General features: G+C 40.2%; 1 protein-coding gene across 1 annotated transcript in view; it reads left to right on the plus strand.

Moving 5' to 3' along the window:
- The window catches only part of PROS1 (protein S), an 81,585-nt gene extending 73,174 nt beyond the window's left edge, over nucleotides 1-8,411 (plus strand). The window contains exons 13-15 of the mRNA XM_059688050.1: nucleotides 1,127-1,275; nucleotides 3,726-3,951; nucleotides 7,172-8,411. Of these exons, the coding sequence (XP_059544033.1) occupies nucleotides 1,127-1,275; nucleotides 3,726-3,951; nucleotides 7,172-7,332 (536 nt within the window). The 3' untranslated portion in view covers nucleotides 7,333-8,411. The remainder of the gene's footprint in view (nucleotides 1-1,126; nucleotides 1,276-3,725; nucleotides 3,952-7,171) is intronic.
- Nucleotides 8,412-26,169: the final 17,758 nt, after the last annotated feature.

Here is a 26,169-nt window from a genome sequence, read left to right on the forward strand (position 1 = left end):
AAATAAGAATTATATTGTATCTGAAAAAAGAACTTTAATAAGCAAGTAGTTTTTTATGGGTAATTTGAAAGAGATCTACTTTGAAATTAATATTTAATTTTACATTGTAGTTTCTGAGCATTTGCACATTCATTTTAGTTTGACTTTGTTATTGCCTTAAATTTACTTAATTCAAAATGATTACATAAAAAATATTTTTTCTTGAAGGGAATTAGACTATTATAATGAAAAAATATAATAGCATTAGATGTGACTAAATGGAAGAACATGTTGTCAAAGGAAAATTATGTTGTCCATTCACATTCATCCTTTCAAAGCCCCTAAGCGGTATTTGAGTTATTGTTATATTTTACTTTATTAAATGAGGAAGACTGCATTCAGATTGTGAACTAATAGTTTTAGGAATCAAACAATTTTGGAAACATTAATTCAACAAATATGTGTTGAGTGACTTCTGTGGAAAACAAATGATGGTAGAGACATGTAGAGAACTTGCATCGTAATGTGGTAGGCAATTAACCTAATAATTAAGAAAAAGAATGTTAGGTATTATGCAAGAGAATAACAGAAGAGTCTCTATCAAATGTCAAAGTTAGCTGGTGACTTAAGAGTATTTCTCTATTATCAAACTACCCAACTCCCCTATGCATAGAAATCATATTTTTCCTTTCTATTGCTCTAACCTCACCTCTTTATGGATGGGAAGTGGTGATGTTGTAATGACAACTATACCCAAATTTTCCCTCAGATATATTACAATGAAGTTGTTGAATTTCCTTCTAAATGTGTACTTTAAAATATGACCACTCTGAGATTTGAGCATTGGTGAATATGCAAAAAAGAAGGAAGAGCTGTTAAAGAGCAAACAGGGAAAATGCATAATGATCCTAAATGCCACCGTCCAGAATTCCACTCTGGGAAGAACAGAAAGATGGGGTTTTGTTTATGTGTTTCTTGCCTGCATTAATGTTTCTCTGTGTTTTGTTTTGCCTAGGTTATATAGGTCATTGAGCAGGAAGAACTAAAATCTCTAGTATTACAGAAAAATGGCTTTGAATAGTAATGAGATCATAATAATTCCTTCTGCTGTACTTTGACCCTAATTTTTGTTTGTTTGTTTAAACAGATAATATATCAAACCCCGATGCTTGGCATGTAAATGTGGTTTTGAATATTCGCCCATCCACGGGCACTGGCGTTATGTTTGCCTTGGTTTCAGGGGACACGGTGCCCTTTGCCTTGTCCTTGGTGGACTCCTCCTCTGAGAAGCTTCAGGTAACTTTATTCTAACCCTTATGATCCGTGTTTTTTGTTTTTCTTTTTAAATATATTTTTATTGATTTCAGAGAGGAAGGGAGAGGGAGAGAGAGATAGAAACATCAATAAATAGAGAGAATCATTGATCTGTTGCCTCCTGCACGCCCCACACTGGGGAATGAGCCTGCAACCTGGGCATGTGCCCTGACCAGGAATCAAACCATGTCCTCCTGGTTCATAGGTCAACGTTCAACCACTGAGCCATGCCGGCCAGGCTATGATCCTTGCTTTTTATTTAAATCTGTAAAATGAATTTAATAGCAGTCTTTACCTCAAAATGCTATTCTCATGATTAAATGAGATAACTGATGTGAAGTATTTGATACAATCTCTAGCACATCATTAAGGACTCAATAGATATCCATTATTGTTACTTTTTTGCTGGCTTATTTCTGAGGTCTGAACCCAGAAGTAAGGGTGAGAAATTGAAAAGCTTTATTGCATCTGTAGCTAAGATTAAGCAGACTCACACACAGGCTGCTTGGAGCCTTTCCAGAGTACATAGGGATCCACCCTTATTCAGAATTTTGGAGGAATCATGGGAATTAGTCTGTACTGGCACAATAGAAGTGAGTCTGACTATAATCTGCTCTCAGCTATTCAGTGCCTAATTATAATCCTTGTGTTTTCTGGCACATGTAATCTTTTCTCCCACGAGTAAATTAGGAAAGACTAGAGAAAACTAAAAGCAGTTCACGTGGCTTCTTGCTGGCAACTCTGGTTTAAAATTAGGAGGCAGAACAGGAAAAACGCTTGCTTCAAAGGAAACATGAGACTTATCAGAAGATCTGTATTATTCCACTTCCTATTAGAGGCTGATAGCTCTGTTCTCATGTTACCCACTGTGGATTCCAACAAGCTACAGCAAGAAGCTTACATTTGTGCCAAGGTTGGCGTGGATGCTCTCTGGAGCTTTTAGAAAGAGATATGTAATTGAATAATGTCTGTAGTAATAAAAAGGTGTTGTTTGCAACTTAAAAGATGACCTGGAGGAGTTTCTGGTAGTTAACTCTAAGCAACCTGAAAGGATCCTGCTGAGTTTTTATCTCTAATCTACCACCACAGGAGCTTACCATACTGGGATCACAGCTTTTTGTTTGCTTGTTTTTTTTTTTTTAAATAAACAAAATGGAATTCCTATCTTTAACATTACGTTCATGCTCCTGCTGGCCATGCCTTTGATATTTATGTCATCTCTTTGCCATTTGTCTCCGTGGCTCCCTATTTTGGCATGTCAGATTGCTTTCTCAGGATCTGTGTACTTTGTTTTATAATGTTATTCCACACGCTACTGATCATTCTGGAACAGCTTTTCAGCTGACCATCTTTAAGTCTAAACGAGTTCAAGGATCTGGAACATGTAACACAGTAACAGATCTTCTTGAGTAACCTGTATTTGAGATGTATAGACTTAACATAAGCATCTTGGATTCCTGAGTAGGCACTTCAGACTCTCTCTGCCATCTGGGAAGCATGCATCTAGCACTGCATCTCTCTAGTTTTGATTTTATTTTCTCTCTTCACATTAACATTTCCTCTGTATCCAAATAAGCTATATGCATAAATCACACTCAACAAGTTGAGTACTTTTGTATATCAGTAGTTTGAAAAGTTCAGCAAAATAAGTACATTTTTTCTTTTGAGAATCATCTGTTAAATACTCTGTAACTTACTGCTGGTGATCCCTGTTGTTTCTCTCTCCTGGTTTACTCATTTACTTTTTCCCAAGTCTATAAGATTGCTTAGGTGATACAAAAATCTCTTCAGTCTTACTAAAGCACTTTAAATTTTCCAAGTCTTTTTTCCTAACAAATAGTGATTCAGGAGATTATATATATATATATATATATATATATATATATATATATATATGCAAGTCTTGAAGTGAGGAAGGTTCATAAATAGAAAAACATTGCTTAAGACACTAGGTTCTTGTGGTTGGTATCACAACTCTGATGGTTTATTGAATTTTCAGAAGTCACCATACATTTACATCTTAGCTAAACCTGAAGTTTATGAAACTAATGTATATTCTAAAATTATGATTATTGCTAGAGGCCCGTTGCACGAAATTCTTGTATGGGTGGGGTCCCTAGGCCTGGCTAGCGATCAGGGCTGATTGGGGCCTTCCTTCCCCAGCTGCCAGCAGGGTCTTCCTTCATTCCGTCCCACCCGCGATGGTCAGCGATCGGACTCCTGGTCTCCCAGTCAAACTCCCGAGGGGACACTTTGCATATTAGCCTTTTATATAGAGAGATAATAATTAGTAATGTTTTCATTTAAATTTGGAGGCTCTATCTTACATTTTTTTCTCATTGAAATTCAGATTTTGAGTTTCAAAACCCTAAATCACTCTTAAGTAGTATCACCATCAGCACTTGCTAATACTGAGTCTGCCTGTTCTTCAGGATATCCTGGTATCCGTTGAAAATACGGTAATAGTCCGGATAGAGGCCTTAAGTCTGTGTTCCAGTCAACAGTCTCATCTGGAATTCAGAATCAACAGAACAAATCTGGAGCTGGTGACTCCACTTAAATATGACATCATCTCCTCCGAAGATCTTCAAAGAGAATTTGGCATCTTGGACAAAGCAATGAAAGGAAAAGTAGCCACTTACCTGGGTGGCCTTCCAGGTACCTGCTTTTTCTTCAGCTTTAAAAAGTGTATTTTTAATCACAGGGGTAGTTGTTAGAGTCACCAGAGGAGGAACGCATGAGGCCAAAGTGGTGAGGGATTATGAATTTATTAGGTCGTCTGGATAACAGAGGGGCTGAGCCCCCAAATGGTGCCAGCACCCAAATACAGGGGTCAGAGATTTTAAAGGACTCGGCGGGTTTTTTCCTGGGCAGAGTATTCTCTGTGCAGGTCCAGACCCCGGGAAAGTCCAGAGGGGAGAGAAATGGCCTTAGCGAGTGGAATGTGGTCTAAGGGGAAGGGAATGTGCATTCTGAAGTGGCCTACAGGTCAGTTCCCAGGGGAGGGGTAGTGATTCAATTATTTGATCAAACCTAACAATAGTATTTTAAATAAGTAATTTTAGTAAAAGGACATCGGAGGGGAAAACAGAATTCCTGTATCCATTATTCTTTTCCTCATGGTTTGAATTGACATTTTATTGTACATTTTTGTTTATTTTTTTTAAATGTGAACTGAAACTAACCACATTTTGCCTCATTTGGCTATCCTAGCCAGAAAGAATTTATTATTTCATTTCATCCTCATAATAGTCTTGTGAATTCAATATTTATTCTTCAATTCATCCATTCTTCACCCAGTATTTCTTAAGAATCTACATCCTGGTACTAGGAATACAGTAATAAACAGATATGATCCCTGCCATTAAGGGATCTAGTGGCAGAGGCAGACACTAAGCAAGTAATTAGAAAAATTTTAAAAGATAAAATTGTCCTAACTTCAGTCTCCTTCCATTACCATTTATTTCCCCTTTCACCTCTTCTACCTCTCCCCACCCAAGATATAAATCTGGTATTTGAAGGATTTAAAGAATTTAATCAGGTGGTGGGGGTGGGGATTAGCATTAATATGCAAATAAAATGGTCTATGTGCTGGAAAAATGGGAAGGGGTTGACATGCTTGAGGAATATAGAGATCAGCATGGTGAAAGCACACTGAGCAGGGGGATGGCAGGGCAGGATGAGGCTCTGAACTGGGTGGGGGTAGCGGGGAATTAGGAGGCTTGTACTCCTAGGACAGTGTCCTGAGTCTAATTTTAAGAGCTATGAAAATCATTACAAGGTTTTAGACAAGCAAGTTGTATATCATCAATATAGCACCCTGTATAATGAATGGAGATGGACAGATGGGAGGGAAAAATGGACAAGATGAGTTGGGGGCTCCGGAAGTAGTCCAGGTGAAGGCGCAGTATTAATAACAGCAGCAACAACTGTCCTACCTGTTCATAGTGCTTCACATGTATCCACTCACTGAATCTTCAAAACAGTTTTGTCAAGTAGGTACTCTTATTACCCCATTTTACAGATGAGGATGCTGTTGAACCACGGTGATGGCAGTGGAGATGGTGTACAGTGATTAAATCGGAGATGTATAAGAGGAATGAAACTAATAGGATTTAATGATTACTGGGGTAGGATCTCCTAGGCATCCGGCATGAGCAGTAGCATGGGTGGGGATTTCACACCAAGATGGACAAAACTGGAGGCAAAGCAGGTTCATCTTTAACTTAATATTAGAAAATACGAAATAGGCATAAATATTTTACTTTAAATGGCAGGAAAAAAAATTTTGAGGCAGAAAGTTCTTTAAAATAATTTTCAAATACCTTTGCAGGTTACTCTTATGGGGAGAATTCTGAGTTTGATGTCTGGACTTTACAACCTTCATTCCATTACTTTAACTGATCAGGATCTTCATTTCCCATATATGGAATTTATATCTGGGTTTTGGAGGAATAGAAATAAATAGGCTCTAACAGTTATAGATAAATAGACAGATAAAGATAACTATGTAAAGTTGGTTGATTATTAGGAAGTTAGTTAAGTTAGCATGGTTAATTATTAGGAATTATAATTAGAGTTCAAATGAGTAAATTCTACATTGAAACCCACTACTATCTCATTCACAAATTATTTGAATGCAGTTTTTAAAAGAAGTGAAATTATGAAAACTTCAGTGGTTCCAGGACTTTGGCAACGGCACTGAAGACTGACTTCAGGCGAGATGGGTTTAGAAAAAAGAGGAAAAATTAAGGGGAACTGAAAATTGAGATATTAAGAGTGTATGTAAACTGTGGGATGGGTGAATTATAATTGTTATGCAAAATAGGCATATTAAATTGCATGTTATGAATTAAAAATCGGGAAAATTGATCATTCTGAGGTATTTTTATAATAGTGGCATAATCCATAGTGCTCAGCCACAGTTAAAAGGGTTTCTCAATAAATATAAGCCCACAGAAAAGTGTATTGTCAAGTTAGAGTAGAAAATTTAAAGTATATATGCATATATGTATATATATATACATATATATGTGTATATGTATGTGTATATATATATATGTGTGTGTGTGTGTGTGTGTGTGTGTGTATTTGCTTAAGGTACTGAGGAAGAAGAGTAAGGACTGAGAATATCTATTGGGAATTAAGATTCATGGAGTGGAGATGCCAAAAAAAAAAAAGAGAGAGAGAGAGAAAACAATAGAGAGATAGATGTTTTTATGGTGAACTGTAGTTCTTAGGAATTCAAGGATGTTACCTACGTATTAAATTTGATAGAGAGTGAAAGTATAGAAAGCCCCAGAGGCCATAAACTATTCACTGAAGCATCATTAAAATTGTTATTTTTTAGAACCAAACATTACATAAAAGTGAATTCCCTATCATGATCTGCCAATGTGTGCTCAGCAAGAAACTATTTCTTTGGAAAATAAAGAAATTTGCTTTAATTCCAGTAATAATAAAAGAAACATATTTATCATGGCATTTAAAAAAGATTTCTAAGTAACTATAATTTAGAGTTGAAAAAGTGATTTAACAGCACTTAAACTGTTGCTCAGATTTAAAGAGACAATAATGAAGTTCCACATTATAAGTAAGAATGTGCTCATTTCTCCCAAGTGTGTTTATCTTAGGTTTGGGTGGAACTGATTGTGTTTATGAAATGAAAGGAACTCATGTATTCTGAGTTCAGTGCTATGCACAGTGCCTTATACACATAGACTCTCTTATATAAATTTATTAAATAGAATTACATTATTAACTTTTCCCTTAGGGGTAGAATTTGGTTGGGAATGGGAAGTTTGAGTGATTCCGCTAAGTGTAAGCAAATAAGATGGTAAAAATCTTGGACTAATTTTTTTGATATTCTCTTTTACAGTTGTTCCATTCAGTGCAACGCCAGTGACTGCCTTTTTTAATGGCTGCATGGAAGTGAATGTGAATGGTGTACAGCTGGATCTGGATGAAGCCATTTCTAAACACAATGATATTAGAGCTCACACATGTCCATCAGTTTTGGAAAACAAAAAGAGCCCTTAAGTCATCTTTTGTCTGCTGATAACATCTTTTTCCCTTTTTGTAATTATACTTACATTTCAAAAATAGTTGAAGGGTTTTACTTATGATGGGCAGACCTTAATTATTTTATGGTACTTTGTTTGACCTTCTTGGAATTTTAAAAAAGTCCTTTTTTGAGGAAACAAGATTCTCTTGTGATATAAATCACATTAAAAAGTTCTTACCTCTGTTGCTGTCTAGAAATTAAATAATGAAAAAACATGAGAAAGTTAATTTGAATTTTTGCTACAAATGACATTTCTTCATTTTTATGTTTGTAAAGGTAAATTTTAGTTGTGTCATCATGAACTAGTGTCTAAATATCTAGTTTTCTTGGAAGGCAAGGAAGTAAACCTAAACAAATGTTCAGGAGACTAAGTACTGTTGATCATAGCAGATACTATTTTGTTTTTGTTTCTTCCTAATGAAAGCAGAAGAGACAGTGAGTGGCCTATGCATTTGAATTGAGTGGGAGGCCTTACAGCTTTATTCCAAAACAACTCCTCAGGGGCCCCAGCTTCGGCTTCACCTTTCTTTCACTGGCTTCACATTTGAACCAGTAGTTTTACTGAATTAGAGAACAAGTGGACACATTTTCAGACAGCAGCCCATGAACCTTATCAGTTACTTATTGGATTCCACGAGGATGAGCTACCAGATGGTGCTGGGATGGGTGTGGAAACTGGGAGTGGGTACATTCTTTAAATTTGACTGTGCTGGTCACACAAGCTCCAGATTAGAAAAAGTAGAACATAATGATGGAAAGAATGAATGATTCCAACTTTAATTACCTGAATAAGTTGCCAGAGTGTGACTGTTTATTGAAGGATAAAGGGAACTATGAAAACTAAAATAGATTTTAATGAAAGAGTAACAACAGAGGGACATCGTTAATATTGTGTCTTTGGAGCAAGTAGTTCTATCACTCCTAAACCTGTGATTCACATTAAGAATGTATCTTATGTTTCATTGACAGTTTTAGAGAATAAACTATTTTTTCCCACTAGAGGTATTTTATATCATGTAAAACATAATAAATTGCTGTATATTTTTAAAATTTATATGAATGTTATCTATATTCTATCAACTCTTTGAACAGAACATAAAATTATAGACCTGGCCAGGTAGCTCAGTTGGTTAGAACATTGTCCTGATACTCTACGGTTGTGGGATCGATCCCTGGTCAGGGCACAATACACCAGGCAACCAATGAATGCATAAACATGTGGAACAACAAATCTCTCTTTTTCTCTCGACAATCAATAAATTTTTAAAAATGGCTTAAACAATATAAAATTACATAGTATGCCTGTAACTCTTCATGCAGCACAGTAGTTCTTTAGTTCAAAGACAGATAAAGCTCAAATATCTGATGAATAGTTATGGCTGCATTGTACACACGGGAGCTGAGAAAGGAAGAAAAGCAAAAGTCACATGTATTAAGTATTTGCCAGAAATTGTGCTAGACCATCTTAATGGATGTAATTTTTCTCCCAATTACTACCATGTACTGTGGGGAATACATTTTAGCAAGCAACTACTGATGATTACTTTGGTGTAAAAAAACTAAGGAAGTGGAGTGGTGGCCTGTGTGGCTCAGCTGGTTGGAGCGGCCTCCCAGGAGCGCACACCGGAGGCAACCGGTGGATGTTTCTCTCTTCCTATCCCTCTCTTTTAAATTAGTAAAACATATCCTTGGGTGAGGATTTAAAAACAAATAAGGAGCTAGAAAAACTGAAAGTATATGAAGAGAAAAAAAGAATGGAAGAAAGGGAAAAATGAATTTTTTTTGAGAGGGGAGCTCTCTGATTCTCATTTAACTATGTCCCACTACACTGAACTATACAGATCCATTCCACATTTGTCATTAGAAATAGAACCTTCCAACGTGCAGTAATCTTCTTAGAGGCTCCATGTACTTATTTATAAATTTCATCTATCTTTGAGATGGACTCACATGTGGCTTAGAGAGAGAAGGTGTCTAGACCTCAGGCTAAGAATCTTCCATTTGACCTTTGATCTTGATGTTTGCCAAGAAACACAGATTCCTAATTTTAAAGAGAACTGTGGTACTGAACATTATGCAAGACAGGTTGTAGATTGCCAGCTTGCTGATTAATACATTGGAAAGTATAGCTCTGCCGCAGCATGCCCAGGCGCAGTGTTCCTGAAAGCATTTGTGACTCATCCGAAGGGGGGCATTTAGATACAGCAGGTGTGATGACTAACAAGGATGAGATTTCATATCTGCGGGAAGGCATGGCCAGGAAGCCCAGGAGGACCTGATAGAATTGTTGGTTCAGTTCAGGGAAGACGGTGCTTAGTTCAGAGACTCTAGAATTCCTTCGTTCTGTCTTAAATGGGCAGTTGAGCTTCAAAATATTTTGCAATGGATATGAAAATCTGTTAAAGGAAACAAAAGATAGTATTTCAAATATAGGAAAAAATGAAATTTGTATGCCTTGATTTGTTTTTTTCATTTTTATGCAGAGATTAAAAAATATAAAGCTATATATGTTGCTTAGCAAAGATTTTTAAGATACCCTATATGTAGGATGATTGATTAAAAAAACAAACCTAATCACTTTTCAGAGTATATGTTGTTAATTGAGGAATGAAATTGTATTTTAGATTTGTGATGCCAGGAACATGAACAAACTAAAAGTTACTGTGCAGTTGTCAGAAATAATAAATCCAGCTTTTTATGAAAAAATAAAGAGAACAGTGGTTTATATTTGGTGCCATTTGAGCTTTGTGTCATGAAAAATCCAAGTGACAGAGTCATTACATTGTCCCCTAGAAATTACTATTTTCAGACAGGTTATGGATCAGTAATAATAATGGTTCATTTGTGAGAACAGTTACTAACCTTGGTTTTCCTGTCTGAAGTTTTAATTCCTGTATCAATCCCTGTGAGTCTTATAATCTTTTCATTTTGAAAGTGGTATTATTGATGGGGAAATTTTTTTTGGAGGGTATATTTGTTTAATAATAGACATTTATTTGGGAAACCCCTTAAGCTTTTAATCTCTACAGTCAGTACAAAAGACTGGGATATTAGAGGAAATTTTATTTATTTATTTAACCCTCACTGGAGGATATTTTTTTCCATTGATTTTTATTTTTATTTTTTTGTAATTAGCTAGTTATTATTTTAAATCTTTATTGTTGAAAGTATTACATATGCCACCTTTTTTTCTCCCATTGACTCCTTATAGCCCACCCCCACCCCCATCCCAGGCCTTTACCACCTTATTGTCTGTGTCCATGGGCTATGCATATATGCATATAAGTTCTTTGCCTCCACCTACCCACCCACCCCTGCCTTCCCTCTAACATTCATCAGTCTCTTCCATGCTTCTGTGTCTCTGGATCTATTTTGTTTATTTTATTCATTAGATTCCACATGAGAGTGACATCATGTGATACTTGTCTTTCTCCATGCTGTATCAAAGGATAAGAGATCCTTCTTTTTTACTGCTGCATAGTATTCCATGGTGTAAATGTACCACAGCTTTTTTATCCACTCACCTACTGATGGACACTTGGGCTGTTTCTAGATCTTAGCTGTTGTAAATTGTGCTGCTATGAACATAGGGGTGCATACATTCTTTCTAATTAGTGTTTCTGGTTTCTTAGGATATATTCCTAGAAGTGGGATCACTGGGTCAAATGGCAGTTCCATATTTAGTTTTTTAAGGAAACTCCATACTATTTTCCATAGTGGCTGCACCAGTCTGCATTCCAACCACCAGTGTATAGGGTTCCCTTTTCTTCACATCTTAGCCAGCACTTGTCGTTTGTTGATACTAGCCATTCTGACAGGTGTGAGGTGATACTTCATTGCTATTTTAATTTGCATCTCTCTGATGATCAGTGACTTTGAGCATTTCTTCATATGTCTCTCGGCCATCTGTATGTCCCCTTTGTAGAAGTGTCTATTTAGGTCCTTTGCCCATTTTTTAAATTGGATTGTCTTCCTTTTGTTAAGTTGTATGAGTTCCTTATGTATTTTGGATATTAATCACTTATTGGATGTATTATTGCCAAATATGTTCTCCCACATAGGGGACTCCTAAAATTTCTTGATGTTGCTATTGATGATATGGATTTTGGAAAAGACAGGGTCACTAAAACCTCTAGAGCAGTGGTTCTCAACCTTCTGGCCCTTTAAATACAGTTCCTCATGTTGTGACCCAACCATAAAATTATTTTCGTTGCTACTTCATAACTGTAATGTTGCTACTGTTATGAATCGTAATGTAAATATCTGATATGAAGGATGGTCTTAGGCGACCCCTGTGAAAGGGTCATTCGACTGCCAAAGGGGTCGCGACCCACAGGTTGAGAACCGCTGCTCTAGAGACAAGTGTGAAAAATTTCTAATTCATTCATTTAGCAACAAATATTATTGAGTAATTACTCTGCGTAAGGTAGAGCGTCTGAAGAGAGAAACCCAGCTGAATAGGAAATGACAATACTCACGCCAGCCCGTGGTGGGCCTCATGTTCCTATTCCTTGGGGTTACAAAGCAGGTGCTTTCAGGTTGGACTAAGAAATGCAGGCAATACAACTTTTGATCATTGCTTCTACATTAGAGTAGTTTGTTCCTTACAAACAGATTGATTTGACAGTGATCTTACACATGGGTTACTAACTAATATCAGGTTTCAAGCTTTCACAGAGAATTTATATTTGAAAATTGGGCTTTCTTCAGTGGAAGAGACATTGGTCAAAGGTTCATCAGTGATGTACTTGGGTCCACTCCTAGCTCTTGGCTATCTTGTGTTCATGTTTGTAGAGCATGACAGTGAAGGGCAGTTTCATGGATCAGCATCCTATGCGGCTTTCTGGTGCATATTAATATAAACACTGCAAGGTCTGATTACCAAATCAGATTGATACCATGAAAAGACTGAATCAAGATAATGTGAAGCTAAGAAAGTCAGAAGTGGAACTAACTGAGTATGGAGTGGTTTGGAACAAGTAATACCCTGAGGCTGTGAGGCATATCCTGAGCCACAGCAACTACTTCTGCAATGCTGCAGACCTGCCATGGTACAGCAATGACCTTGTGGATAAGAGTAGCATCCAGTGAACTTACAGACTCACTTCTGTGTCCTGCAACTACTTTCCACAGCAAGCCCACTCCAAAGATGACAATAGTTCTATATGAGAAATTGTACAATACAATTTGTATTTTACTGGTGAGAAATCTTTCCTGCTAAAGTTTCAAATGGTGGAATCTGAAATCTTATTCTGTAACTAGAGGCCCAATTGCGCTGAGGGGGATGGGGGAGGGTTCCCTTAGCCCGACTGTGTCCTCTCACAATCCAAGACCCCTTGGGGGATGTCTGCCCGGGGATCGGGCCTAAGCCAGCAGTCAGACATCCCTCTCACAGTCTGGGGCTCTCACAGTCCAGAACCACTTGCTCCTTACTGCCCACCTGCAGCAGAGGTGGGAGAAGCTCCTGCCACTGCCACTGCGCTATCCAGCTGTTGAGTCTGGCTTTTGGCTGAGCAGTGCTCCCACCTCTGTGCTTGCCAGCCGCGAGCCCACCGTGAGCCTCTGCATGGAGGTCAGTGCACCTCATAGCAACCAGTCATTCCACCGTTGGTCGATTTGCATATGAAGGTTTTATTATATAAGATTAGTCTCCAGATGGAAAAACAGCTTGGTACATTTGATCCTTCTTCAAGTTGATTTGAACAGAAGGGAGTTAGGCTAATATTTAACTGACATAGGGAGAATCTAACATTATTATCTGTAGTTCCCTAGTAATAAGCAAACAAAATAATAAATTATATAAATGTAAGTAATAACTATAATACATATTAAAGTGTAGTTAATGCTGGAGCCTTGGGGTTGATGCTGGAGCCTTCCTGAGCCAATTTAGCATGTACAAGGTAGCCACAGAGGACTAGTAGCTGGCTCTCCTGAAAAATAGGCACAGACTTAGCCTTCTTTATACATGCAACTAGCAAGATGTCAATCTGGAATTGTATCCCAGGATGTACCCAAATTTGAAACTATATGTGCCTTTAGTCTTATTAGTTATCCCATCTCTTAGTAAATGTTATATTTTTGGAGTGAAAAAATTTTATCTCCAACTCTACATACAGCCTGCTGTATCATTGAATCCCAGCCAATAATATTATCAATTTAATAGTTCTGAAGACAAATGTGATACTTTTTTCAATTAAGCAAATGCTGATGATGACTCTGAAAACTTCTATCTATACTAATAATAGAGGAATATGCAAATTGTCTGGGATGCCGTCACAGTAACAGTAATGACCAAACAGCAGGCTGCGTGGAGTGACAAGGCCAGCAGGGAGGGCAGTTGGGGGCAACCAGGCTGGCGGGGTGGGGCAGTTAGGGGCAACCAGGTCAGCAGGGAAGGGCAGTTAGGGGAGACCAGGCCAGAAGGGGAGGGCAGTTGTGGGCAACAAGGCCTGCAGGGAGAGCAGTTGGGGGCAATCAGGCTAGCAGGGGAGGGCAGTTGGGGTTGAGATCAGGCCATTAGGGGAGGGCAGTTGAGGGTGACCAGGCCAGCAGGGGAGGACAGTTGGGGGTGATAGGGCCGGCAGGGGAGCAGTTAGGTGTCAACCAGGCCAGCAGGGGATTGGTTAGGGGGCGATCAGGCAGGCAGAGACAGTTAGGGGCAATCAGGCAGGCAGGCAGGCGAGCGGTTAGGACCCAGCAGTCCCAGATTGTGAGAGGAATGTCCGACTCCCCGTTTAGGCCCAATCTCTAAACCGGCAGTCGAACATCTCTCAAGGGGTCCCAGATTGGAGAGGGTGAAGGCCAGACTGAGGGACAACCCCCCCCACCGCGCCCCCCGTGCATGAATTTTGTGCACCAGGCCTTTAGTAATCATATAATTGGAACCCTGGGCTAGATACTGTCCTAGGAAACAGTGAAGAAAATGCTCTAGTCCTGCCACCAACATTTTTACAATCTAGGGCAGTAGTCGGCAAACTCATTAGTCAACAGAGCCAAATATCAACAGTACTTCTTCAAAATAAACTCACCCAGGCCGAAAACCAACTTCTGTGCATGGGCCATGAAGTTTCAATCGCACTGTACGCACGCCCGCATGTGGTATTTTGTGGACGAGCCACACTCAAGGGGCCAAAGAGCCGCATGTGGCTCGCGAACCGCAGTTTGCCGACCACAGGTCTAGGGAATAGAAGACAAATGGACAAGTAATTAAAACATGAGCTTGAGTTTGATAAGTGGTGCAGCAGAGAAATAAACATTTCGGGAGGTTATGTGGAGGAATAAATGGATTACAAATGGAAGCTTAGTGAAGTAGGCCCTATTTGAATTAGGCCCAATAAGATAGGAATTTCCATTAGTTTCTCTGCTTCCAAGTCCTGTTGCCCACAATGTTTCCAGATGATCTCTCACACAAAGATCATATTTCACTATAATCCTCATAACCTCCTTTGTTTATCTATTGATTATTGCCTGAAGTACATATGATTAATTGGGCTTTCAAGGGCTGTCATCATTAAACCAGTGGATCTTGACCCAAGATGCTTACCAGATTCACTGGCACCATCCCAGACAACTAAATCAGAAGATTCCCATGGGTAACCAAGTAATAAGCCACAGATCCAGCCTCTGGGTTACTCTCTAGTCCAGCAATTTTCATTTTTTAAAAAAATTCTTTATTGTTTAAAGTATTACATATAGTATTACACATGTCTCCTTTTGCCCCCATTGACCTCTCCCCGGCCACCCCCACCCCCCAGCACATGCCCTCACCCCCCTGGTGTCTGTGTCCATTGGTTAGGCTTATATGCATGATTAAGGCATCTTCTGATTTACAATATAGCACAGTGTGAACCATAAATATATAGGTCATATAACAGAGTTGCATCTTATTGGTCATGTCATATAATAAAGTTGTGTCTGATTGGTTAATTCTTGGTACTGAAATCCTTATAAATATGTCTAGGCACCTGATTTTTAAAAAGTCACTTTGGAGAAAAAAGGATAGGTAACTACTGTTATTATTTGTAGATTAATCAAAATTATGCCATTTTTTTTGTCAGATTAGCAAAAAATACAATTTACTTTTTGGTATGTTGTAGAATTTTAGTAATTTATGTGTGTCATGAGAAAAAAGGTTGAAAATCACTGCTCTAGCCTCATGTATTCCCTTCCCCATTCCTTTTGTCTCCTGTGTGCATATGCACACACACACACACCAGAAGGGCAGACAAAGCATGAAATTGAGTGAAAAATAGAAATAAAAGAAAGGATACAGAGGAACAGGTGTGTGTGCATGTGTGTGTGTGTGTGTGTGTGTGTACAAAACCAGGAGAGAAAAAGACAATGAAGAAAAAGTATATGAAAACAAAGATTCACTGAGAGATTTGGTAAGATACAAAATAAATAATGAAGTGGAAGAAAGAGAAGAAACAAAGACTACAAAAGATACTGGATGAATAGGATAAGATAGAAATAGAGAAAAATTCAAAAGGAAATGAAATATCTACTTCCTTGTAGTCACTTAAATAAGAGTAGATAGAGACAAATTGAGATACCCACAGAAAAAGAGAGATTTAAAGAGGACAGAGATGATGAAATAGGGACAGATATTTAAAAGACAAGCCAGCTGTAACCGGTTTGGCTCAGTGGATAGAGCGTCGGCCTGTGGACTGAAAGGTCCCAGGTTCGATTCCGATCAAGGGCATGTACCTTGGTTGCAGGCACATCCCCAGTGTGTGGTGTGCAGGAGGCAGCTGATCGATGTTTCTCTCTCATCGATGTTTCTGACTCTCTATCCCTCTCCCCTTCCTCTCTGTAAAAAATCAATAAAATATATTTAAAAAAAATAAAAATAAAAGACAAGCCAAAGAATGAAAGAAAAAGAAAAGAAAAAAAAGGGAGAGAGAAACAGAAGAAAAAGACCAAGTAAGCATGAAAATAGAGAAAAATATTAGGTAGAGGAAAGGAGGATGAGCCAAATATAGAGAAGGGAAGAGTGAGATGGAAAGAAACAACAAATACTAATGGAAAGAAAGAAGGAAAGAGCTCCAGGAGGAACACAGCAAGGAGAGGCAGACATAGAATTATATAAAAAGGGGAATATGTCTGGAAGAAGAAAGTGGGAACAAGAATAAAATAATAAAAATTAAAATGGAAAAAAATGGATGGAGAATTAGACAAAGAGACTGAGAAAAAGAAAGAAAAGGAGAGAAGTATAGAGGGGGCAAGGCAGTTTTATAGTTGTATTACAAACACAGTTTATTCTCATATTACTTAATTTTTATGTTATTTTCCATATGAACAACTATAAACCCACTTTTGCTCCACCCTGTACAGAGAGAGGCAGGAAGAAGAGGCTGTTCAGCTAGTTTATCCAAGGTGAGGATGGCAACCACAAGGACATAATGGGAGGGCGTTCCATGCCCTGAGGTGGCGCCCTTGGCCAAGTAGCTGCTGAGAGTGTACAGTCAGTGTTCCTGAAATCAGTCATCAGGGAAGTCCCTGTAGGAGCTGATTGTTCAAAATCCAGGTGCCAGGGGTTTAGTTTTTTCTAAAGGCTGTGAGGGGAGGATCTGTTTCAGGAAAAGGGTAAAGTTTTAGAACCTTGGAAGATGTATTGATGCTATCTGTTTTCACCATTCCAATTTTCACCAACATCACTAGAACATACATTCAGATTTATTATGATGCAAGATCAGAAGTGCTGTTCAGTTAAGCACTCATGTTAATGTTCATTTAACAAAAGACATAGATTCTGACTCATAAATTATGTGAGGGGGAAGGTAAAGAACCTAGAAAATAATTATCTAACATAAGTAATGTAGATGCATTTCCTCTGAAAGCAATAAAATATCTTCGCTGCTTCCTGCAGAAATGACTTTAAGGCATTGATATATTGTGGTTCTTCTACATAATATTTAGATAGTGTGGTTTAGAAAGTAAAAAAAAAATACTCTAGAATTTTATATTCAACTTTGCCCCCATTTGTAAATCATAAATTTATTCAAATAAAAATTATTTTCCATGATCTAGTCAATTATATATGCAGTTATTATTCAATGCTTTGTTCTGTGATTTTTTTTTTTAATTTTTAAAACCCCTGTTATGATATACAAATATAAGACCTCTTTGGGTAGGCAGGATGGGAGATACTAAATAACTCAAATATTAAATAAGAAAGAAGACAGTTTTAACTAATAAAGCTGTTTGTGAAAGTAGTTTCTATCTACTTCTTTTGTTTGCCTGAATAGAAACTGGAAAATGTCAGGCTATGAGATCTAGAAAAGTGATCTGATGACCATGCTGAGGTAAAGTCAGAAAAAGAGCATACATTTCAAAATTTTCCTAGGGATTCTCTATTACTTTGCATTCATGGGGCTACTCTGTAATACTTCAAACATAAGACATATTTAGCTCTACTAATTGCATAATAAAGTGTACCATACTCAAGTACACTTAGGGCTGAGAAAACAAGCTGAAAATATTTATTATGAGCTGTTCCAAATTCAATAATATGATTAGATGCTTTTCATTTTTGTTCTTAACTTAGATTTAAATGTAGCACTTTGGATCCACTTTCCCTCCACGTATGCTTTCAGTTTAATACAGAAGTAAAACCCATGGGAACTAGGGACACATGTGGCAACTTGCTATAAGCCCTCAGTTCCTTTCCCTGCCTTTCTACTCACCTGCACAGCTCTCCAGTCATAGGAGAATGCGTAAATCCTCACTACAGACAAAAGAGAGGTGAATCCTGTTGTTAAACTCATTTTAAACACAGACTACTTCCTTGGCTATTAATTGCTTTGTTTTAATCTCAAGTTCTCTACAGGGTTTCCAAGGCCCTTCATAATCTTTCCCTTCCTCCTGTCCCCAGACATCATCTCTACCCCTTTAGATCAGTTACTCATGGCCCTTCATGGGTTACCATTTAACCCACTTGTCTTCATTCTGCTTTGGCCTGTGATTTTCATTTGACTCATGGAGCCCTCCCCACCTTTATTCACCTTGTAACATTTGTAGATATTTTCATGTATATTGCTTATTTATGATGTGTCTTTCCATAGGCTGTAATTTTCATTCAAGAAGGGGCATTATCTGTACCCCAGTAGCTGGCACTTAATAAGCTATACATATTTGTTAAATAAGTAAATTCTATTGTTTACATGCCCTGGCTTTACTTCCTCTCAGCTAGGTTGCAAACATTTATGTACATGGAAAATACCTGTCATTCTTTTTTATCCAGAGCTGCTTTGGGACAACCTCATTGCCTCCTACAATACCATTGACTTCATGGATACTTAATAAATCTAGGCTCATTAAAATCTGGAGGCACTAGTGAAAATCAAAGAGAGCATGAGGAATACGGTAAACGGGAATGAGGTGAGAATGTTTTAGTAAGCACTGTTCCAGCATGCCGAGATGAGCTGTGCTTTGCTTCACCTTCCTCTGGTCCAGAAGAGAGAATAATTCGACAGTGAAGAGCAGAACATCGCAGCAGATAAAGGGAAACACTGAAGGTGTCTGTGTTCTGTCTGGAAAGAAGCAAGAGTGAGGGGCTGCCCCTACTCAAGTCCACAGCACGATGGCTTGGGGTAAAAGGCCTTGCACTATAAAGGGACACTGCAATGCAAGGAAGATATAGACATGCAAAGACTCATCCTGCTTTTCTCCTCATTCTTGGAATTTCATGTCCCAGGCTAAACAGATGACTCTTATTAGCGAAGAGCAGCCCACACCCACAAATCTTGGCAGGACTGTCTCACAGGAAATCCTCAACTTTTATATCAACCTGGACATGTGATTTCCCCCCCAAATACTCTTGCAAAGGAGTGTTTCATCATGTCTTTGACATCCTTGGGAATAACTCAAATGAATTCTACTCAGTTGCAAAGAAAAAAATCATCTCCAATTATTTACATTTAACAGACCTATTTTTCCCCTCCTGACATGAAAGCCCAATATCCAGCTACATTTTTGGAGGTACATTTTATATTCTTGCCTGCCATCCTGCCTTTGTCTCTGTCTGCCTTTGATGATAAACCCACATTTCAGTCGTAATTTGTTTCATGTCAGTAAAGTTAAAACAGAACTGTAACGCATTTGGCGGAACACGTTACGGTGTTTGGGAATCCTGCTCTCTTCCTTCCTATTGTCTCGTACTGACTGCTTGCAGCTTTCCAGGCCCTCGCGGCTGCTCACTACTTTTTTCTTTAATTGAAGTAAGATTCACATAACGTGTAATTTGCCGTTTTAAAGCCTACCCAGCGATCGGTCCCTCCTCACCCCTCTCCCCCCCCAGGGGGGAAGCAGCAGCGTTTCCCCTGACCAGGGTGTCTCCTGTCCCATGTCTCCAGCTTCTGGGTGCCCTCTGCCACCAAATATTTTGGGGATTTGTTACCTTTTCTCAATTACCATTGCAGCGCTGCAGCCCTAGGCTCACAATCTCACCAGACTCACCACATTTGCCTTTCAAATGTCTTTCTGCCTCAAACTTTCCCATTTCCTTATATTCATCTTCTTTTTTTGTTATTATTTATATATTTGAAAATAAAGATCCATCAAGTTATTTTTGTACCTTACAATAGTCTTTGGCTGTCCGCTGCCGAGAGGAGGAAGTTCAAACTCATTTTCTGCTTGCCTGGGTTTCCATCACTGTTTCTTCTATGCACTCCACAGTTCATCCACTGTGCATGCACTTATTTCCCGAACACCCTCATTTCCTCAACAGCTACTGTATGACAGCATTGTGATGAGTGCTGAGGACAGGACAGTAAATGCACCGGTGTGAGCTGCTGCTCTCAAGCGGCTTCAGTGGACGCTTCCACTGGTTTGGTAGTGCATATGCATAGAATCAATAAGGACTAAATCATGTTACAACATGATTGTAAGTTCCCTCTTCATGAGCAAGACTCACAGATTCCTCATAGTGGGAACCTCAGAATCAAATACAGTGCCTGAGTCATAATAAAACATTTAGTTCAGGCAGACTGTGCTGAATTGGGTTTTAATTATTTAGCATAATAATGAATGTGTAGTCAGTGACAGATGCTCTATGTTTAGTGATCTGTAAATGTGGTTCAAATTAACGGATGGAAGTACAAATAATAAAAAACACGGCAATGTAGATTACAATTAAGTTTTGTATTATTTTCATTCATTTCTATGATATCTCAGTTTATCTTAATGATTGAAAATGTACATTCTTATTTTTCTGATTTTCCCTAAGGTGGGCATTTTTTATCGTATGGCCTATTCTTGAGCAGTGGTCCCTGATATACAGCTTCAGTGGGACAAAGCCATATCTAAATTCCTATTTTCAACAAAGACAATCAAGAACTATTCCTCATCTTTAACATTATTCAGTGGCTTAGGTTCTATCTAGCTAATTTTCTTTAAAAAAATAACCATTGTAGAGTGAGAAAGCATTTGGTATGTTCTTTTGCCTGTTGTCTAATTGCACTTAATTCAGTTCAGAGACCAGAGCATTTAAGCTTGTTTGGAAGTTCTTACAAGAAACCAGATGAAGGTTTATAACCCCCCATAGAGGAGGTGTGTGCACATTCTGCAAAACTAGACAAGGCATGAAGTGGACCATGTATACATGCTCTTTACCCTTCATGAGTCTTCAGTCCTCTTCCATTAATACCATACACCTTAGAGAGGACTTCTGAAAAGGAAGTGAGGCTGGGAGCTGGCATAGTGGAACAAGCACTGATGAGGAAACAGGATCGTTGGTTGACACACTGGGGGAAGGGTTGTGGACACAGGTTAAGATGGCATGGTTGGGAAGAAATGCCTTGGACTTTGCTAGCAAAGATCTAGGTCAGGGGTGGGCAACCCCTGGCACGCATGCCAAACATGGCACACCAGTAACTTTTGCTGGCAAGCAAAACCCTCTCTTATAATCTTCCATTTACATTTTTTTCTTAATATCAACTTTTTTATTTTTCAGATAAATTCAGTGTAGGTGCATCTTAGATATTTAAATAATTTTACATAACAAGTTATCTTAAAGACCATAGACATGGCTGACTTTGAAATGCAGTTGATTGAATTTCAGGGTAGCTCCATTTGGAAGCAGAAATTTATTGACCTTAGAGTTGACCTGGAAAACATTGGAAAAAAGCGATTAGAGACAGGAGTACCAGAGAGAAGTGTCGAAAATGAACTATTGAGGACTTGGAATGCCATTCCAGAAATTTTTTTCTGTTGAAAAAACTTTGCAACAGTGTTACTCTCAATGTTTTCATCCACATATGCTTGTGAATCTTTGTTCTCAGTGATGAATTTTGTTAAGTCTCGTAATAGGAGTAGCCTGACGGATGAAAGTAGTAGCTCGTGCATATCTCTGAAGGTCACGAAATATAAACTTGATGTAAAATCTCTGTCATCAATGATGCAGCAGCAAAAGTCCCACTGATAATATCAAACGGAGTCATAAAGTTTTCTGTTGGACTATCAGTGTACATGTATACATTAAAAAATAAATGTATTTTTCATCATCATATACTGTGTTTTTGTCACTCGAATTTTATTATTTCTTCAAGGTTCTTCACATACATACACCTTAAGAGATATCAAGTAGGCGTAACATGTTCTCAAAAAATTAGGGTTGGCACACAGAAGAATTTTGAGTCAGAGATTTTGCTGGTTTTGGCATGCACTCACAAAAAGTTTGCCCACCCCTGGGCTAGGTTCTCCATCCAGGTTACCGTCCTTGTGACTGTGATTGAATTATTGCTTCTTGAGTTTTGGTATCGGGATCTTTAAGATGGGAATAAAATACATTTCAAAGAGCGACTATGACAAATCAATGAGAAATTTAAATACAATGCCTGATATATAATAGGTATTTATTAAATACTAGAAACCTGGTGCACAAAATTCGTGCGGAGGGCGGGGGGCTGGTTTCCCTCAGCCCGGCCTGCACCCTCTCCAATCTGGGACACCTTGGAGGATGTCTGAATGCCTAAACCGGCAGTCGGACATCCCTCTCACAATCCAGGACTGCTGGCTCCTAACCCCTCACATGCCTGCCTGCCTGCCTGATCACCCCCTAACTGTTCCCCTGCCAGCCTGATTGATGCCTAACTGCCCTCCCCTGCTGGCCTGGTCACCCCCAATTGCCCTCCCCTGCCAGCCTGATCACCGACAACTGCGTTCCCCTGCTGGCATCTTGTGGCGGCCATCTTGTGGCGGCCATCTTGTGGCGGCCATCCTGTGGCAGCCATCTTGTGGCAGCCATCTTGTGGCAGCCATCTTGTGACGGCCATCTTGTGGTGGCCATTTTGTGGCGGCCATCTTGTGGCGGCCATCTTGTGACGGCCATCTTGTGGCAGCCATCTGGTGACGGCCATCTTGTGGCAGCCATCTTGTGGCAGCCATCTTGTGGCAGCCATCTTGTGACGGCCATCTAGTGGCGGCCATCTTGTGGCAGCCATCTTGTGACGGCCATCTTGTGACAGCCATCTTGTGGCAGCCATCTTGTGGTGGCCATTTTGTGACGGCCATCTTGTGGCAGCCATCTTGTGACGACCATCTTGTGACGGCCATCTTGTGGCAGCCATCTTGTGGCGGCCATCTTGTGGCAGCCATCTTGTGGTGGCCATTTTGTGACGGCCATGTTGTGACGGCCATCTTGTGGCAGCCATCTTGTGGCGGCCATCTTGTGACAGCCATCTTGTGGCCGCCATCTTGTGGCGGCCATCTTGTGACAGCCATCTTGTGACGGCCATCTTGTGACGACCATTTTGTGACGGCCATCTGTGGCAGCCATCATGTGATGGCCATCTTGTGACGCCCATCTGTGGCAGCCTTCTTGTGGTGGCCATCTTGTGACGGCCATCTTGTGACAGCCATCTTGTGGCGGCCATCTTGTGGTGGCCATCTTTTGATGGCCATTTTGTGGCGGCCATCTTGTGGCGGCCATCTTGTGGCGGCCATCTTGTGACGGCCATCTTGTGGTGGCCATCTTGTGGCGGCCATCTTGTGACGACCATCTTGTGACGGCCATCTTGTGGCAGCAATCCTCTGGCAGCCATCTTGTGACGGCCATCTTGTGACGGCCATCTTGTGGCAGCCATCTTGTGATGGCCATCTTGTGACGGCCATCTTGTGGCGGCCATCTTGTGGTGGCCATCTTGTGGCAGCCATCTTGTGGCAGCCATCTTGTGGAAGCCATCAGGTAACGGCCATCTTGTGGCGGCCAACTTGTGGTGGCCATGTTGTGGCAGCCATCTTGTGGCAGCCATCTTGTGACGGCCATCTAGTGGCGGCCATCTTGTGGCAGCCATCTTGTGACGGCCATCTTGTGGCAGCCATCTTGTGGTGGCCATTTTGTGATGGCCATATTGTGGCAGCCATCTTGTGGTGGCCATTTTGTGACGGCCATCTTGTGGCAGCCATCTTGTGATGACCATCTTGTGACGGCCATCTTGTGGCAGCCATCTTGTGGTGGCCATCTTGTGGCAGCCATCTTGTGAAGGCCATCTTGAGGCGGCCGTCTTGTGGTGGCCATTTTGTGATGGCCTTCTTGTGACGGCCATCTTGTGGTGGCCATCTTGTGACAGCCATCTTGTGGCCGCCATCTTGTGACGGCCATCTTGTGGCAGCCATCTTGTGGTGGCCATTTTGTGACAGCCATCTTGTGACGGCCATCTTGTGGCAGCCATCTTGTGGCGGCCATCTTGTGACAGCCATCTTGTGACAGCCATCTTGTGGCAGCCATCTTGTGGCAGCCATCTTGTGACGGCCATCTTGTGACGGCCATCTTGTGGCAGCCAACTTGTGGCAGCCATCTTGTGGTGGCCATTTTGTGACGGCCATCTTGTGTTGTCCATCTTGTGGCGGCCATCTTGTGATGGCCATCTTGTGGCAGCCATCTTGTGGTGGCCATCTTGTGGCGGCCATCTTGTGATGGCCATCTTGTGACGGCCATCTTGTGACAGCCATCTTGTGACAGCCATCTTGTGGCAGCCATCTTGTGGCGGCCATCTTGTGACGGCCATCTTGTGACAGCCAACTTGTGGCAGCCATCTTGTGGCGGCCTTCTTGTGACGGCCATCTTGTGTTGGCCATCTTGTGGCGGCCATCTTGTGACAGCCATCTTGTGACAGCCATCTTGTGGAAGCCATCTTGTGGCGGCCATCTTGTGACGGCCATCTTGTGACAGCCAACTTGTGGCAGCCATCTTGTGGCGGCCATTTTGTGACGGCCATCTTGTGTTGTCCATCTTGTGGCGGCCATCTTGTGATGGCCATCTTGTGGCAGCCATCTTGTGGCAGCCATCTTGTGGCGGCCATCTTGTGGCGGCCATCTTGTGATGGCCATCTTGTGACGGCCATCTTGTGACGGCCATCTTGTGACGGCCATCTTGTGACGGCCATCATGTGATGGCCATCTTGTGACGGCCATCTTTTGGCAGCCATCTTGTGACGGCCATCTTGTGGCAGCCATCCTGTGACAGCCATCTTGTGGCGGCCATCATGTGGCGGCCATCTTGTGACGGCCATCTTGTGACAGCCATCTTGTGACAGCCATCTTGTGGCGGCCATCTTGTGGTGGCCATCTTTGATGACGTTGCACATGACACCACCTAGGCTTTATTATGTAGGGTTATCTAGCTTTTAAAAAGTGATGATAACATTGTATTAAATCACAGTTAATAGAAAAGTTATGTTAAATTAGTCTAACCCAGTGGTCGGCAAACCACAGCTCGCGAGCCACATGTGGCTCTTTGGCCCCTTGAGTGTGGCTCTTCCACAAAATACCGATTTCTGTGCATGGACCATGAAGTTTCAATTGCACTGTATGTGCGTGCCCGCACGTGGTATTTTGTGGAAGAGCCACACTGAAGGGGCCAAAGAGCCACATATGGCTCATGAGCTGCAGTTTGCCGACCGTTGGTCTAACCAATAAAATTCCCAACGACCAAGTTGTGATTTCCGTCTTCTGAAAATGGCTTACTTATTAAAATTTTTTCTTTATGTTTCATTCTTGCTAAGCTTTTTCTGTACTCAAAGACAAATACATTATGGGTCCAGGATATGCCTCTTTGTTAACCAAGGTGTCCCCAGTTTGCTTCTCTATATTAAGACTCCAAGAATAAGGCTCCTCAATTCTTCCTCCAGATATTTCCTGTAGCTTGAACTTGTGTGGTATCTGGCCACACTATGCACCTCTTCTCTTAAAAGAGGAGAACATTCTTAAAAGTGTGGAACCTGGAAGTCATTTGTATATTTTATAGTTCTACTGACCCTACCCAATATCATTACCATTTTCTCCCAATATAATCTGGGCCAATTAGATTCACATCTATTCAACACTTGAATGGAACTGAGAGAAAGGTAATCTGGTTTATCACTATAAAGAGTTTTGTAATTGTTTTAAAGCTGTGAAGTCATCCTTTTCTATTAAAGCTCATAGAATAAACTGCTTTTATGTGAAACTACTGTAAAAGTTATAAACTGTGGAAAGTTACTATGTTAAGTGGAAAGAAATTTTAAATTGAGACCCAAAAAGTTATGTTGAATTAATAATTTATGTACAGTAAAGCAAAGTCAGGTGTGTGCAAAGAAAAAATAAAATAAACATGTAGAGAGAAGCAGATAGTTCATGAGGCTCTGAAGGTCCAGAGAGAGCTGGATAATCTGGTCTAGTTCCTCAATGAGGTTTGGCTGCATATATTTTGTTTGTATGAAATAGCTTTTGTCTTAGGTTGGGTTCTCCAGACTAAGGGGACATTAAGCAAGGTATCTATTTGTGTTGGGTCAATTTCTTCCAAATAAAGGGACCTTAGGCAAGGGATTCATATG

The sequence above is a fragment of the Myotis daubentonii genome, chromosome 3, assembly GCF_963259705.1.
Source record: "Myotis daubentonii chromosome 3, mMyoDau2.1, whole genome shotgun sequence".
In the NCBI taxonomy this organism is placed as follows: domain Eukaryota; kingdom Metazoa; phylum Chordata; class Mammalia; order Chiroptera; family Vespertilionidae; genus Myotis; species Myotis daubentonii.